The sequence below is a fragment of the Aphelocoma coerulescens genome, chromosome 4 (genome assembly GCF_041296385.1).
Source record: "Aphelocoma coerulescens isolate FSJ_1873_10779 chromosome 4, UR_Acoe_1.0, whole genome shotgun sequence".
Lineage (NCBI taxonomy): Eukaryota > Metazoa > Chordata > Aves > Passeriformes > Corvidae > Aphelocoma > Aphelocoma coerulescens.
Window position 1 is genome coordinate 27,216,380 of NC_091017.1, and position 16,849 is coordinate 27,233,228.

Genomic DNA, 16,849 nt, shown 5'->3' on the forward strand with positions numbered 1-16,849 from the left:
AATTTGGTATTCCTCATTCTCCCACTGGTCAGGCTGTTGTTGAACGTGCTCATCACACACTTAAAACTGTTTCAGAAAAACAAAAAGGGACAATGCAAGGGGAAACCCCACAGTCCAGACTTTTGAAAGCTGTATATACAATAAATCACTTAACTATACTGGCTCATTCAAACAATCCCTCAATTTTAAATCATTTTTATTCCTTGCAGTCCACCAGTGAAACACATTTGCCTCAAGCTCAAGTACGGGTAAGGAATTTGCTTACCAGCCAACGGGAAGGCCCCTGGGACCTTGTCACTTGGGGGCATGGATACGCTTGTGTTTCCACAGGTACTGGAGCACGGTGGGTGCCAGCAAGGTGTGTGTGTCCCGATTTGCAGCAGAATATCCCAACTCCTGTTCAGCCAGATCCTGAGGGTAACAGCAACACAGGCTGATGACCTTGGCAGTGTAGTCCGACCAGAGAGAACACTGAGCACCGGTGACCAAGGAGGACTCTATTGCACTGTATATCCCTGTGATCAAGGGGTGTTGGCTTGCAGTGGATGTACTGGAGTGCAAATGGCAACGAATAACAGAAAAATGCAGGTGCCAATATGGTCCTTGTCAGTTTTGCTGAGCTTAGTGCATGCGGTTTCTGCTTGGCCTGTCAGTCACAGGAGAACCAATGTGTGGGTTACCCTGGCCAATGCGACGGGGCAAGATACTCTCTGCTTAGCCACTGCTACTCCTGACAGTCCTTTTTCTACCTGCCTTGTTGGCTTGCCAATAGAGGACTGGCCAAAGCCTAGGACAGTTTGCAAGCTTTTACAATCACACAATCATGCTGATGCTTGGGATCAATGGGTTTCATACCTTCCCCGTGCAACTCTTGAGCTGCAAGAAATAGAGCTTTTAGGATCCATGAAAATGGACCTTTGTGTTAAGTTTAATTACTCTGGATCTAATCAGTCCAAAGTACGGGATGTTTCTCCTAACCAACCCATATTTGCAAATGAAAGTGCCTGGGGCAATTACAGTTTGCCACATATTTCACACTCTACTACTGTTCCTCTAGCTTTGCCATCAGGGGTGTTTTTTATTTGTGGAGACCGAGCATGGGCTGCGATTCCATCACACATCAAGGGAGGTCCTTGCAGCTTCGGACAACTCTCACTGTTAACACCGAACACATTTATGATTTTATAGCATAAACCACGGAGAGGAAAACGCAGCACCCATGTGCTTGCCCCTGATTGTGACGGCAGCACCAAATTTTGGCCACCAGCTACTCGATGGCCTGTTTCCTTCTTTTCTCCACAAGTAGCAGCTGCTAAAGCATTGGGACTGTTAAACAAGTTAGGATGTTGGTTAGCTCGGCAGACTAACGCCACTTCACTTGCTTTAGCTGGATTATTAACAGGTGTTGGTTCAGTAAGGCATGCTACACTGCAAAATAGAGCTGCTATTGATTTTTTGCGACTAGCACATGGACATGGATGTGAAAGATTTTGATGGAATGTGTTGTATGAATTTGTCTGCTCATTCAAAATCTATTCATGCCCACATTAAAGAATTACAAACAGGTGTGTCAAAATTGTGTGAAGAATCAGAATCTGATTGGCTTACTAATTTGTTTGGCAATTGGCAAATTGTGGGATGGATCAAAAATCAACTTAAAATTGGATGCCTGATCCTATTGGTTATTTTTTGCATCCTGCTCATTGTGCCGTGTTTATTGTCTTTTTTGCAAAGGGCCCTGCAAAAGTCAATAAACGCTGCCTTTGTAATACAAAAGCAAAAGAGGGGACCTGTTGAGGCTGACAGCTGGTCTGGGGGCCTCACAGAGTCAGACCTAAAGACAGTCAGAATTTACCCGTGAGATTTTTTAAAGTGAAATTTTGCAGCTTCAGTGAAACCCACAGAGAAAGCCAAGAAGATTATCAGTGAGAGAAGATGTTCTGGACATAAGGAGAAAATGTTTTTATTATGGGACGTTAAGTGTGTACAAGGAAGAACTTGAGGATAATATGTAACAACTATACTTTTGCTTGTATAGCTAATTATTTTACTGCCTGAATGGTCATTGTTTGTTAGACAGCCTTGTCATTGTGTGCTAAGTAGCCAATGTCAATAAGCCACAGCAACTGTGAAGAGGTATAAGAATAGCAGTAGAGAAAAGAAAAAGTCTTTTACGGCTTTGGATTACAACAAGCGTCGTGCTGTTATGTCCGTCTCGACAAAGCCACAGAACACTGGGAAATTAGCTCAGGTCACAGTGCTCAACTACTCATTTAAAGCAAAAGAGATTATTAAATACCCAAATGCTGAGAGCAATGGGCTTGCTCAATCACAGCATGGTCATCGGCATAAACTACCTCAGGAATGCAAAAGCTAAAATATGAAACAAGCGCTTCTTGCTCAAGCCTTACTGCTGTAAGAATTGCCTAACTGGGTGTCCAGACCCAAATTTCCAGCAAACAACCATTCCAGGCTTTGCCCAAAAGGGAAAGGGGGCCTCGGGGAACCCCAGAGCAACTAGTGATGGCCACTACTAGGGCTTTACAAAGGAGCAGACACTGTCATGTCTGTCACCATGCCTGCAGGCTTCCCACTGGCGGCAAAATCAGTCCTTTAGCACATTCTTTGCCAAGTTACTTTACCTAAAACAAGCTTCTGACAGGGATGACAGAACCAAGGCAGCCCTCTCCTTAGCAATCATTGGCAGAATACTGCCCAGAGCACACAGCTGTCAGCCTGATGAAACCTGGTGTCACATGTAAAACTGATACTGCTCTCAAGTTATTTAAAAAATACGTTTAAAAAAAAGTATCAGGGCCTCATGAAACATTTATAATGTTCAGCAGGCCTGATACTGCAGTGTCAGCTCAGCAAGACACAAAACCCCAACCCGTATCTCTAGCTCCATCAGCTCATCTTTTTTTACCACCATGGAAGTGCCTACAAGTATGAACATTTACATATGAAAACGTGAATGTAGATATATTTTTTCCTAAAGCACTGAACACCAAGAAAGTTCATCCTTTTGCATGCCCAAAATGGCCACTTTTAAGGGGATTAAACATCATTCCAAAAGCAACTAAGAAAGCAAACTGCAAGCTATTTTTCAAATGGTTGTTTTGGTGCTTGTGGTTTTTTACCATTTTGAGTAGCTGATTCTCACATCCCTCTCTTAGTCAAAGAAGTGCGAAGACTCATCAATCTGACTAATCTGAGCAACAGTATCTTAAAAAAAGAAGGGAAACTGATTTCTAAGGACTAGAATTGCAAATTCAGCTTGCACCCAAAAGATGTCCCCAAATTTTCATTATTTTACACTCTGAATGCCACTTCACTAAAAATGAAAGCTAGGGAGGAGAGAGATCAGGACTCGTCTAGAAGCTTCAGAAGAGGAAAATGCTGAAAGAATTTCTATCTGTACCCAACAGTTACCAACACTGGCACAAGCTTAAGCAGGGTTAGATCTACCACAGTTTTGGAGGAAAACCCAGACAAAATTTGAATGTTGTCTTCTGCAGAAAATGTACACTAAGAACTAATGCACTTCCTGCTTAATAGCTGAAAAGCAAAATTACGGTAGTGCATAAAATATAAGACATGTATCAAACACTATCTCACAGAGCAGGATTCAAGTGGCTAAAAAATACAGTAAATCTTGACGTAGGCACCAGTGACGGTTTGGGCATTAAGGTGGGGTATTCAGTAAGAAGGAAGAAATCTGTACTGGGAGACACAGTCCAGTGCATGACACATCACTGCTGAGGCCACAGAATCCAAAGCTCAGCCTTAGTGGTACCAGGGTTCTTCTTCAAGTTCATCCAGAGTTTCTTCTGCATTAGGAAAAAAGAAGGAAAGTTAGAAGAGACTGGATGCCCTGAAACAAGATAAGCTTTGGAAATTGTTTTTGGTCCTTCCAGCAACATTTGAGTACAGCTTAGACTATCCCTTGGAACCATTCAGAAACTGCCCCATGGTAGGATGATGGAGCTCGCTCCAGGAAGGAGCCAGACCATCTTACCTGGACACACAGGACACTGCTATTTTGCATGCTCCGGACACTTTTAATTCTTCTGAGATATAAAAAGTTCCAAAATCACCTTTGTGACCAGACACTCTGTACATTCCCTGGTGGATCACTCAGCCTGGGCTGACTTGCTTATCTATTAAACTCTTCAGCAACTACAACAGACATTTCTAGCCCCACCTCTGATTTGTAGCATGGATCTTTTGCGTTAAATCTACCAACTGAGAGGCCTTTGCAGTCACTACTGAGCAAAAAACCCCCTTTCTTACTGTCAGGTTGGTTGGTGGAACTGCCAGGGCCCAAGTGAAATGCAAGCAGACAGCACACGCCGCTGTATTGCCCAGCAGTGCTGCCGTGTGTGGCACAGGGCATCTACACAGGAGAACTTACCTCAGGTAACTGGTGGTGTTCAGTGAGCACACACACTGGGCTCAGCTGGCAGCACAGTGGCCACGCAAACTGTCACCATTCCTCTCTGCACACATCGTGCCCGTTAAGCAGAGGGACAAACAGCTTCACCCGCCAGATGAACGCACAGACTCTATGTGTCTGTGCTGTACCTCTGCACAATCTGAAATGAAAAATTACATCTGAAATACTCCCAGATATTATGAAGCCTCTTTATTTCTGCCACCTGTCATATTTTGCAAAATTAGGGAGAGCTAAAGTGGGAAAAACATATAAGTAAGCAGGCACTGAGCCTATATTTAATAATGATACCTGAAAGGAGGACTAAGGCAATACCCACATCATTGCATCACTTGGCATCATCTGTCAGTGCTTCGCAGGATGATGGACTGGGGAAGGATGCTGAGCACAGTTAGGGAGAAAGTGAGAAGGCAGAGCTTTGACAGTTCTTCTCTGACTAAAAGAGAGAGCATTTGAAATGTGAAATTGTAATCATTGTAAATTATACTCATTGACCTTTTCAAGCACTCCAGATAAGGGGAAAGCACATAGAGGGCACTTGTTTTCTTGTGCACTCTACCTGTAGGTTACATCCTACTCATTTCAGTGAAAATCCAATGTTCTAACCAGACCTTGGAGGAAGTCTGCGGACATTCAGTAGTCCAGAACAGCTGGGTAATATACAGGTTTATTTCTTAGCAAAGAACTGACCTTGAATCGTGAAACAAGTCCCTCATCTCTTACACTGGCGGTCTTCTCCTGTCCAAAGCAAAAGAGAGCAAGAAGCACATGCACGCAGTGCCTGTGTGCTTCTGCCACTGAGACAGCAAGAAAGGGAAGGATGCTTAAGTTCATGCACATTTTTATTGAGTAGTAATATAAAATGCTTCTTTCATTGTTACAAGTGCATGCTTTGATTGCCAACATTTTGAAGTCAAATTACAAAGGCAAGGCTGTAGGCTGTAGTGAATTACTTGGGCACTTATACAATTGTTAAAAAATATCAATGGACTGTTTGTTTTGTTTCCTTTTCTTTTTTAGAATGAACCAGTTGAAACCCGTAACTGATATACAAAGGGAAAAAAGTGAAAAAATTACACATTTTGTGGCACATGACAAAACAGAACAAAATGACTAAACCATTATGACATTAACAGTTATCATGCATTTAGAATTTCACATGTAACTACAAACTTATTTAAATTTCACAAGGTTTGCTAAACATGCTACCCATCTATATGTGCACTGACAAGCTTATGTTAAAAACTTTAAGAATACTCTCCCCCCTTAGATTTTTCAAAGCTTTTTTTTGATTACAAAATTTCAAAGGCATTAAGCATTTTCTTTTTAGAGAATATAAAGTACGCCAGTATACATACATTTCCAGTATAAGTCAGACCACTAAGCGCATTACAGTCCCATACAGGCCTATACAGCCATTTTTTCTTAAAAAACATGCATAGGCAGATTTTTACAGAATATAGATGCTTTTCACTGCACTTAATATGGTGTCTTGTTCACTATACTTAAAAATGCACCACTCTTAAATATTTAAATTCAGCAAGCCACAACCAAGAGTTGTTTTACCAAAAAAAAAAAAAAAACCCAGAAAACCTCCCAAACCAAACCCCTAAATATAAACAGCAAAAAAAGATAAATGTTATTATTCCAGTTTTTTTTTTTTTAAACAAAGAAAAAGATAATTGCTGCCAAATTAGTAAGGTAAGTGTTGTATTTAAAGAAGGGCATTGAAGCACACTAAAGAAACCTGAGGTAAGCGTAATCTGTACAAAATTAAACTGTCGCTCTCGCTCGCTCTCTCTCACTCTCTCTCTCTCTCTCTCTTTTTTTTGGCATTTTAAACAAATTTCCAACATTCTTTTTTTTTTCTTTTTTTCTCTGTATTTTTAAAGAGTGCCTAATTTATTTCATAGCCATTGTCTGACAAGAGTAGCAAAACATTATCAATAAATAGTCCTTATTTAGTTTGTACATTTTGTTAAAAATGTTTCGATGTTGTAGATGTTGAGTGCTGCAACTGTAAACTTACAATAGTTAGTAAGAAATTAAACAAAGTTTTCATGTCCAGTAACATAATAAAAGGCCTTTCAGTAACATAGCTAGACGTTCCCAATGTAGTAGGAAAACCTGTTCATTCTCCTAACTTTGCAATATATACCAGCATGAGCTTTCATTTTTCTACAAGCATTTAAAGGCATATCCAAAGGAGGTGTTTCTCCCCCACCCGCCCTCCCACCAAATTAAAGTTGACGATCTCTTTGTAGATGAATTTTGTAAACTGAATCCAACACCTGGCCCCCAGAGCAAGTAAGCTATTATCAGAGGCAAGAACATCCCAGTGCTGACATGCAGCAAACCCCATTGCGCCCTGCAGCTCAACCCCCCTCCCAGACAGTGGTCACTGGATATTGCTGCTATTACTGCCGTTGCTGTCCGTGCCATTAGTCTCTGTGGAGATTGCCTTGTTGATGGAGTTAAGGTTGGCATCGGATGGCACGTCTCTGCGCGGAGGCATTCGCTCATTAATTCGATCTAAGCCTTTGGCCTCTTCGAAGCTAGTGATCTTATGCTGGGGTGAAAATCCTTTGATAGCTAAATAAAGGATTATTAAAAAATAAAATTAGCAAGATAAAATTATCAGCAGATTTTCCCCCGATTTAGCAACAAGTGCAAGAGTCCTTCTTTGGGAAGGCGGCAGTGAGAAGATCTGACACCACCACCAACTCCTTACCATACTCAGAAGGAGCTGGGGGTTCACCACCACTGTCCCTTCCAATACAACTATTGTTTTCAATACCATCAACTTCCAGTATTTTGTTGTCCACTGGTGTTCAAGCTTAGAACGCCAAGACACTGACATGAAACTACGGTTTGCACTTAGGAACCATGCAGTGGGCACAGCCATGAGCTGGTGAGTTGGCATTTGTTGTCATAGCCTACAGCCTTAAGGACACTGTGCCCTAATGCCCATTAGCAGGCAAAACTCCCACCTGACCTTCAAAGATCATGTAAAAAGTGCTGGCTAGTTCCAGATGGTGACAACATAGTGAAGTCACTTTGTGGGATATACATTACAGCTAAGGAAGATCTGGGGTGACCCTACAACAAGTTGCCTTCTGTTCTCAACAGAGGTGAGCTGCTTGTTGATTGTTTGGGGAAATTACCCTCCCTGATACAACCCTGAACTTCTAGACAGCAGCTTGAGTCAAACAGCAGTTAACACCATGCAACACAGATCAGGGATATTGTAATTTTGGCATATTTGTACAGTTTAGCTTAGGAAACGCACTGACAAAGGACCAAAGTTCCAACTGATCCTGAGGATTTTTGATCTGCCTTTTAGCAGTGACATTGGTGAGGCCACACCAACCTCAGAAGGAAGCCACAGGCTGAGGAATGTATTCACAGACTGTGATTTTCATTTAATTTTATTCTCTCTCTAATTGAAGTGTTGACGATCTCAAGATTTAAAGCAAAAGAGAAAAAAAGCACTGCAGGCAAACAGCAGGTCACAGCTCCATAGATAATTTGTCATAGCCTTCTGTGTGTTTTTTTCTCTTATCTGCACCAAATCAATGCACTGCACTTCCAGAACTGGAATTTCTGCTAAGCATCTTTTGTAACATGCCATAGAGCAGAAATGGTGCCTTAGTACCAGGAAACTGCAAACTCCCTGGGGAGAAAACGGGAGGGGAGTTTCAGAGATCAGTATTCCCTCAGAGATCAGTATTCCCTCTCCCCTCTTCTCTTCATGCCCAAGAACTCCTGCTCTCCATCCAATATGCAGTTCTGACTCTGGACAAGCTGGTAACTTCTTTTTAAAAAAAAAAAGCTAACACACCCAAAACCACAGAAGATCCCTGGTGCCAAGCTACCACTCCTTGTATTTTGGGGGGAGCAAGAAAAGGCATTTTCATGTTGATTTTGCCAGCTTTTCCTGTGAAAATTTATAGATTCTGTTTGCCTCAGGATTTAGCTCTTTAGCCAGTTTCACAAATGTTACATTGGAACTTTGTGAAGTGCATGGTTTTTAACATGTATTATACTTCAGCTCAGAGAAACAACAACATAATGGTGATTAGTCAAGTGAGCAGGGACAGAGCAGTGAAAACAGAACAGGTCATACAGTGAGTTTTCTTAAGGTTTGCCTTTTGGGTTGGCACTTTTTTTTATTTTTTATTTACCTTCTACCACAAAATGAAGATGTCTAACAAGCACCTATGCCAATCCCTTAAAGCAATAATTTAATGGATGGCTGCACTGAAGCTGAAGCACTTGCCATGTCCTGAAGCTTGCCAGCAGCACAGCCCAGTTGGTGTTATTGGGCCCTGAGGGACAACTGGCCAATGGTGAAACTTCTCCTCCATCAGAAGCTTCACCTGTGTAGAGCAGTAGTTATGCCTATGGTGACAGTGTCTAACTAGCAAGGATGGCAAATCAAGAATTAACTTGAGGGGTGCATATTTCTGGCACAGGGGCACATTGAAGGGACTGTATTTCCAACAGACACATTATTGTCTGTAACACTAAGGAAGGTGCTCTACTGTAGTTGCTGGTCGGACAACGAGTATTAGCAGGTTACATTGAGAGTATACTAAAACACAACACATAGTCACAGAAAATCACAGAAAACAGCCAAACTGTCAACAAGAATGCACACTGCAGATTGGAGATTGCTGATAGGAATAGATAATTCCAACATAAATAGCAGCTTACTCACTGCTATTTAGAAAGCAGTTGTATTTTCTCTTACTTGTTTGTTCTGTAATTTTATTCACTGCTTTACAAAATTCAAAACCAAATTCAACTGGCCGAAAGGGCACATCTTACCAAAGGACAACAATCACCAGATTTTTTTTTTAATTAACTAAAAAAAAAAGTTCCCACTGAAAATTTGAGAGGGGCAAGAACAAAATACAACTGAAGAATTTTGTTTTAAAGGGGAATTCTGAAAATTCTTCTTCCAAAACTTTATAATGCTGAACAAATATTGTACATCTGCATTGCAACACATGGTTACTACGATTTTAACTGTAGTGTTAAAAATTGTTAAGGGTTAAATTAGAGGTCTGTCAACAAAACACCAGTTTTCAATACTGAACGTTCAGAAATCTTCTAAGGCAGCCAGTCACTTTATATGCAGCAAAAATGGTGCCTGTGTTAATGGTTGCTATAATGTAAATATCCAGTGTGTAAACTGCCACTACCAAAGGAAGCAGACATCTTGCAGACAAATGTCTCATGTTGTTTTACTTTTAAAGGGAAACAGAAACATGCTGAACTGTAACAAAGGACCAATAAGATTTTTTTACTAGTGACCTAAAAGAAAGGAAACAAACTGAGGAAAAATAAGGAAAACGGGAAAAAGAAACAAAACCAACAAAAAGAGAGAATATATAAAAAGCTACGTGTTTTCCTTAACCAGAAATTGCTGAGGATAGTTTGAGCCAGCCTCCAGCACACAGCTTTTGAGCTACGTGTCACAAAGTATTTACAAGCTGCTGCCAAGTTATGTCCCATGAAATCCAAGTTCCCTGATCTCCTCCTGTGGCATTACTCAGTGCTTAGTTCAACATACAGCAATTCCAACATGTTTCTAACTTACAGAAAGAGAAGAACCTCAACAGCAGCAACAGAAAGAAAAACCAAAAAACACTTTCCCCTTTAAAGCAATTACATTTTGGTTAATACCGAGCCACAATTGTTAGCCCAACACCCACACAATCTGTACAAGCTACAGCAAAATGAATACACCCAGCAGAGCCCTTATCTGTTGTGGCACCAACAGAAAGGGGACTGGCCAATTTACCTTCATCAGCCTCAATAGCCTCAACAGTAGCTGAAGAGAAGAAAGGGGTAGCAAAACGAATGAGAAAAATGAGCAGAGGATTTCAACTCCAAGAACAAGTCAGTGAACAGCAAAGGAGCTATAACACTAATGTTATTGTAAGTGCTGGATTTTGGCAAAACAGACACACAGAGAAATGTTTACACAAAAACAGTAATTTGCAGATTGAATTAAGCTGGAGTTTGTTTTAAAGCAGAAGTTTCACAAACTAAACATTTTTAAAGACACATTTAAGAAGTTTTCTTTTGACTCAAAAGAACTACAAAATGTAAATGTCTTCCATATTGCACAGCTGACCTGAAAAGGTCATTATATAATTCCCCCAGCTCTGAGTAAGAGCAGTTTGATTTGCCCTGTCAAAAGAGAACAAAAAATGGCATAAAGCCATCACACAAAATTCATACAACTTACATCATCAGCCTGAAAAGTACTAATGCCAGTACAATGCAAAGGAATTCCATATACGACTTTTCAGAATTATTTTTTTCTCTCTCCTGACTAAAAGAAACATCCCCACAGCATGGGATACTCAGAAAGCTTTGCCTCTGCTTGCAACCTTGCCCAGTCTGCTCCATCTGTAAGCTTTCTTTTTGTCAAACTAGCCTCTGAAAAGCAGCATTTTTCTAATATTTTACTTAAATCAATGGATACAGACATAAGATTGACTGCTGGACCTCCAAAGTTGCAAAGCCCGGTCAGAGAGAGCAAAGCTTGTAACCAGGAGATTGCTGCAATGTTATGAATACCATGTTACCACTGTTGTGAAACCATTAATTGTTCTTAAAGACATTCTTTCATTTGAATTTTACCCATCAGCTTTGGTAGGCATTTTTTTTTTATAGTTAGAGATTTAGAAGCTGATGCAAATCATTAAATGCAATCCAATATAGCAAATATTTTAAAAGAAATTTTGATTTTTAAGAATTTCTCTGATTTAGAGAATAGCTCAAGAAGTCAAATTTTTAGGAAGTCCTTTCTTCTTTTTTCCCCAACTTTTCTTCTTGCTTTCCCCAACATAAAACCCAAACTGTTTTTTTTCCCAGTTAGAATGTTAAATATGGATTGAGATATATTCTAAAATATCTATACTATTATCTTGCTGCATGGGGAAATGAGAGGATTTAACCCTCATGCACCAAGGTAAGCCTACGCCTCTCAAGCAGCAGAGCAAGAGAGATAGCAAAGAAACAAAGAACAAAACCAATGCAAACTTAAAAGAAAAGGAAACATGGTAACTAGGATGAGAAATTAAAATGAATAACCAGATCCAAACCAGCACTGACACATTAGAAAAAATGACGACTAAAATGTATACTTCCACAACAGAACATAGTACTCATATTTTCTGTTAATACATATGGCAATATGTGTGCTTAACAGAAACTATATGCACTTCAGAGTATTTGGTGAATGGGCTACTATGTGTTAACTAATGCAGAAGCTTGTGTATAGTAATGTTTTACTGAGCCAGAATACTGCAGTATGAGGAGATTTTCCTTTTAGTCATTCTAACGAGAACATTTGGCAATTTTCTCAAATTCATTTCTATTCGTAACATTTTGCCAGGGCAACAATAACAGTTTCCTTGGACCAAATTTTTGGACAAATGTAAAGCAACTATGTGGAGAAAAGCCTAGGTGAAGACCACAAACCCATTAAGAAAGGCCTCCTGTGAAATCATATTGCAGCATTTTCAAAGCAGAACGTTACTATGTCCGTAACACAGAAGTCATCAACAAGAAAAAAGAGAAGGGAAAAAAAGGGGAAAAGGAGGTTTACCACTGTGTACCTGAATCTTCTAGGTAAAAGAGAGAGTAAAGGGAAAAATACAGAGAAAGAATGTTCCAGGAAGGAAACAGGAAAACAAGAGGCTGAGACTGTTAAGGTTATAAAGCATTTCTATTTCTTACATCTACTGCCAACAGAACCTCAATAAATGAGAGACCTTTATGTGTGCCTGCAATATACTCCACAGCAGTACACACAGAAAAAAAAAAAGGAGAGCTTCCAGCAATAAATTAAATACTTTGCACTCCTTATTCCAAAAGGAAACGATGGCAGCCCTACTATAGACTTCCCAATCTCCTGTAACAAGAAGCACTTGGTATAAAACTGTCAATCTGTACTGTGTTTGTGTATAAGGCAAACACGGTGTTCGTAAGAGCCTCCCTTCACTTGGGTTTAAATCAGAGTGGAATTGTGCTCATGTTGTCACCTAGAATTTCTAGGAGAGAAAATCTAATTCTAGAGCCATTTTCCATTGGTGATTCTCTATGAGGAAGAACAAATCAGATAAAATAAGAGTTTGAGTGTCATTATCTAAGTTGAACCTTCAATACTTCACGTATCAAGGGCTGCTCTTAAAAAAACACCCCAAAAGATGCTCCAAACAGTGGAAGAGTGCACTTCACATACAATCCTGAGCTGCCATTCTGAACAGTTGATTTTCAGGGGCTCCCTCCTCCCCCCTTTCTCTGAAAATTGGTGGTATGTATTAAGTCTTGAGAAGTGGCATTACATGAACTGCTCACAAATGCTCCAGCACAACAAACTTCCCAGTTTTCTTCTGTTCATTGTTTTTTTTTCTGAGCTAGCTGTGGTTACTTTTCTTAGGTTCTGCAGTTGAAAACCAACTGGTTTTTTTACACAGGACAAGACACACAGGCAAACAGGCTTACCGCTTTGCAGTGTTTGTTTTCCTCCAGAGAGCACACCACTGGGCAGCATTCCTGTTGGAGTCAAACCTTTCAGTGTCAGCACACTCTCACTCTCTTCTCTGCGAAAGTTGAAAAAGAAATGAAAAATAAAACCACCAAAAGTAAGGAAATGTCGTTTTAAAAAACATGGGATATGTTTCAGACACCTTAAGCTACACATGCCCAGCAATGATTTTGTCATCTCCCATCTCCTTCCCAAGACAGACTGAATTTGGTGATAACATCCCCTTCACTGCTGTGTACATGCTTAACCTTTGCATCACATCATATGCAGACTGTACTATAGTTAACAGTATACCCTGCACCTATGGAACAATATGTCTGTTAATCCGAGAGGAGGAGGACTAGAAGAATCAGATATTGCCAACAATGCATTTAGGCATTTTACACTGTGTGGTCCAAAATCAACTTAAACTGTTAGTTTGCTCTTGTCTACACTAGCAGGCAGGTGCATTATTTATTGATGATCACCAGCCACTTAAAGAAAGGCAGCTAAAAGCTCATTAAAATTAATAAGCACTTCCATCCTTGCTATAGTATTGTCCTTAATAATTTTGTATGCTAAAAATAATATGGATTCAAGAAAATTGTTTTAGGAAACTGAAATATGCTTTGCTGGTCTCCAAATACATAGAGTTTTTAAATACATGGCAAGAGGAATACAACAGCTCTATCCAGAGAAGCCTTTAAGTAAAGCTTTCTACAAGGACTGTAATGCTGCCTGTGATGACATACTTTCTCAGCAGCAAAACTGACCCCAATTCTTTAAGAGAACCTATTTTGAAGTGCTTTACTTTGAAGCATATAATGACATTAAGCTGGAGGAAGCAAACACAAAGACAGAATTTAGTTCCACATTCACTTGAGGATAATGTGGTTTTGTCTATAAAAACTGTCTTTCAGCAATTCTGCTACTTACAATTTTCTTTAGACCTACATGCCCTGAATGACTCACGTATTTTAAACAACTCTTGTTTACCTACTACATGTACTCTTCAAGTTCTATTTTTAGTTTGAAAATAATTCTGCTTGCACTCACTTTTCATTATGTAATAGTCAAATTCAAAGTGTGACCATTTTCCTTGCAAGTTTCCCAAGCAATTAGAACTAATACAAGAGCAAAATGTTTTCAGAATTAACACAGTATTTTTATCATCAACAGTTACACACCTAATCTTTTGCTTTCTCTCAATTATTCAGTCCATTACAGATCTTTTTTTTTTTTCTTTTTTTAATTAAACAGCAGTGGCACGTTTAGCTTCACCCTCATGGGCTAAGTTTATCGACTGTATTTTTTTTATCTCTTAACTGTATAAACACAAGAAAGATGCGTGTCACAAATATTGAGATGTTTTAGCCATCAGTGTTCCTTAATTTATATTTGATGTCATTTCTTTCCATTTCAAAAAAAGGATAATAGACTGTTTAAATATTTTATTTACCTCTCTCCTGTCTAAATATACCAAAAGAAAAGTAAGACTTGAGAAACAAAGTTGAAGAGAGGCAATGACAAGAAATTGTGAAGTCTTCCATTTAGCTAAAGCAAATCTTCCTATGATGGCTATTTTTAGCAAAGCTAATTTTTAACATTTGAAACTCAATACAACACTATTTTGATATCTAATTTTTAAACTAAAATGGCTGAAATTATTTCAGCTTAACATTCAAGATGCATCCTCAAGGAAAGGGACCGCTCCAGTGTGAAGAAGAGATGATTGACTAAGTCCTTTGCAGGTGGTCAGATCAGGTGCTGATCATTCAGAAAGCTTTTCAAGAATCAGTGAAATAAACTTCATAAAACACAATGACTCCAACAGGAACTTCAAAGGTCTCCAAAATAGGTTGGTATAATAGATAAATGATAGCTGATGGTGCCACTGCAGTCTTCTTAGGGTCACACACCGTTACCTGATACTTGTGTCTTACATGTAGATTATGCTGTCAAGACAAAAAAAATATCCCAGGCTTTTCTATAGGAATAGTGTTTGCCAGATCAACCTTGTGAAATTTTTGCTGTCTAGAAGCCTGGCAACTAGCTAAGGAGAACCAGCCTTTCTCAGAAAAGAGATCAGGTATTCCCAGGGGGGCAGTGGAGGCTGGGATGAAATGTCACTCATTCCCCTGGAAGACTGGTCACCAAAACTATGCACTGGAGGTACCTGTTTATTTGCTGAATATGCCTCTGATCACAGTGAGGATGTGCTGTATTTGCTGGTTAAAGCTAAGGGAGAACAAATCTACTCTTCATCTTCAATCTTTCCTGCAAAGTTTTCAGGACCATCAATAATCAAGAATTGTAAAAGGCTGTGCTGGTCTTGGCTGGGGTAGACTTAAGATATGAGACTAATGCATATCATTTTCGACAAAGCACATGCAGGAATTATTCTGTATCCCTCTTCTGTATCCTTGAAACCACAGAAAAGCTTCTGCCCCACAGATCCCTTTGAAAAAGTCTGACACATAGCTGATGTCAATCATCTGCAAGTTGTAAAACCCCAGATTTATCAGCTGATCATCCAATTTCAGATCCTTCTGCTTACTGAACTTCACATTTCTTTTGAATTAATCCTACATTTAAAAAGGTGGTTCACAACAAATTACAGTCCATCCAGAAGGTGTGGTTCAAGGTTATGGGAGAAAGCCACGTTTCCCAAACTTTGTTTGCTATCATTAGAGAAAAATAGTTGTGCTGTTTTATGAACGTGGTAGCAGCCACCTCCAGGCTCTCTGCCAGATTTGGTACAGAGGAGAAGGTAGAAACACTTGATTACTCCCCTATCTTGTTTAGGGAAAAGGCATGATGCCAACCTTTTTATTTTTTCATGGGCACTACTTTGAAGTAGCTCGTGCATCACCATTAACTCACTTGCAACACTTTGGGAGCCCCAGGTACAAAGCTCTGCATCTCAGTTTGCTATTTAAAGCTACGCTCCTGCAATCTGCAAGGCATGGGCGTGTGCCCATGAAAAGCCCCACAGAAAACCTGCCGACTGCTGACACGCTGCATTCAAAGCAAGCAAGTTGGAGAGTTTCCACTGAAATTAAACAGTATATTCTTCAACTATTTTATTTATTCTTCTTACATCAACCATGCAATCATACCAGTAAAAGTTTTAGAACTCCCATGATTTTCCACTAAACATAGCAACCATCAACTGACTACAACAGACCAACATACAGTTTCCTGAGGAAAAAATCCCTCTGCTGAAAGGGAGGGAGAACTGTATTTTCTATATTTAGACTTCAGCACAGTACAGCATGTTTTCTCTTCTGCTCAGAGACATCAAATGGAGAGTTCTAAACACTGGGTAACAATTAGTTACTCATGTTCATGTGTTTGGGGGGTGCAGCCCAAAGGAACGAGCTGCTAGTGCCTGCACAACCATTTCCTGGATTTCTAGGTAAATGACCCTAATACTTTCATCTTTAGTCATCTTAACTCATGGCCGTAGCAACATCTGTGGGTGACGAAGTGTGACATTTGACTTCGTTTTTCAAGAGAGGTGATGTATGAGATACCCTTTCTCCACATCTAACGCTTGCCTCACAGTGGCTAGAAGTTAATTAGTACACCTGGTGAGCAAAGTCTTTAAAAATAGTAATTGGATTTTTTTTTTTGCTGATGTCTTTTGTTTGTCTGTTTTATATTCAGCAAAAGGCCTGAGGAAGAAGACTATTCAGAGCCAAAATAAATAGCAGCATTGTATAAATAAAACCATCTCTAAAAGGTTGCAGTAGAACTCAGTTGGGTGGTATACTAAATAGCAAATTTGATTTGATTAACAGTTGAGTGCTCTAAGTAACCACTCAAAGGTATCCCCCAACACTAAA

At 39.7% G+C, this 16,849-nt stretch overlaps 1 protein-coding gene across 3 annotated transcripts in view; it reads right to left on the reverse strand.

Annotated features, from left to right (window-relative positions):
- Window positions 1-6,688: 6,688 nt before the first annotated feature.
- PPP3CA (protein phosphatase 3 catalytic subunit alpha) overlaps window positions 6,689-16,849 on the reverse strand; it is a 181,044-nt gene continuing 170,883 nt past the window's right edge. For all 3 annotated transcript variants that reach the window (XM_069013248.1, XM_069013250.1, XM_069013249.1), the window contains 2 exons: window positions 12,980-13,077; window positions 6,689-7,045 (listed from right to left, as the gene is read on the reverse strand). In XM_069013248.1, coding sequence (XP_068869349.1) covers window positions 6,852-7,045; window positions 12,980-13,077 — 292 coding nt within the window. In that variant the 3' untranslated portion in view covers window positions 6,689-6,851. The remainder of the gene's footprint in view (window positions 7,046-12,979; window positions 13,078-16,849) is intronic.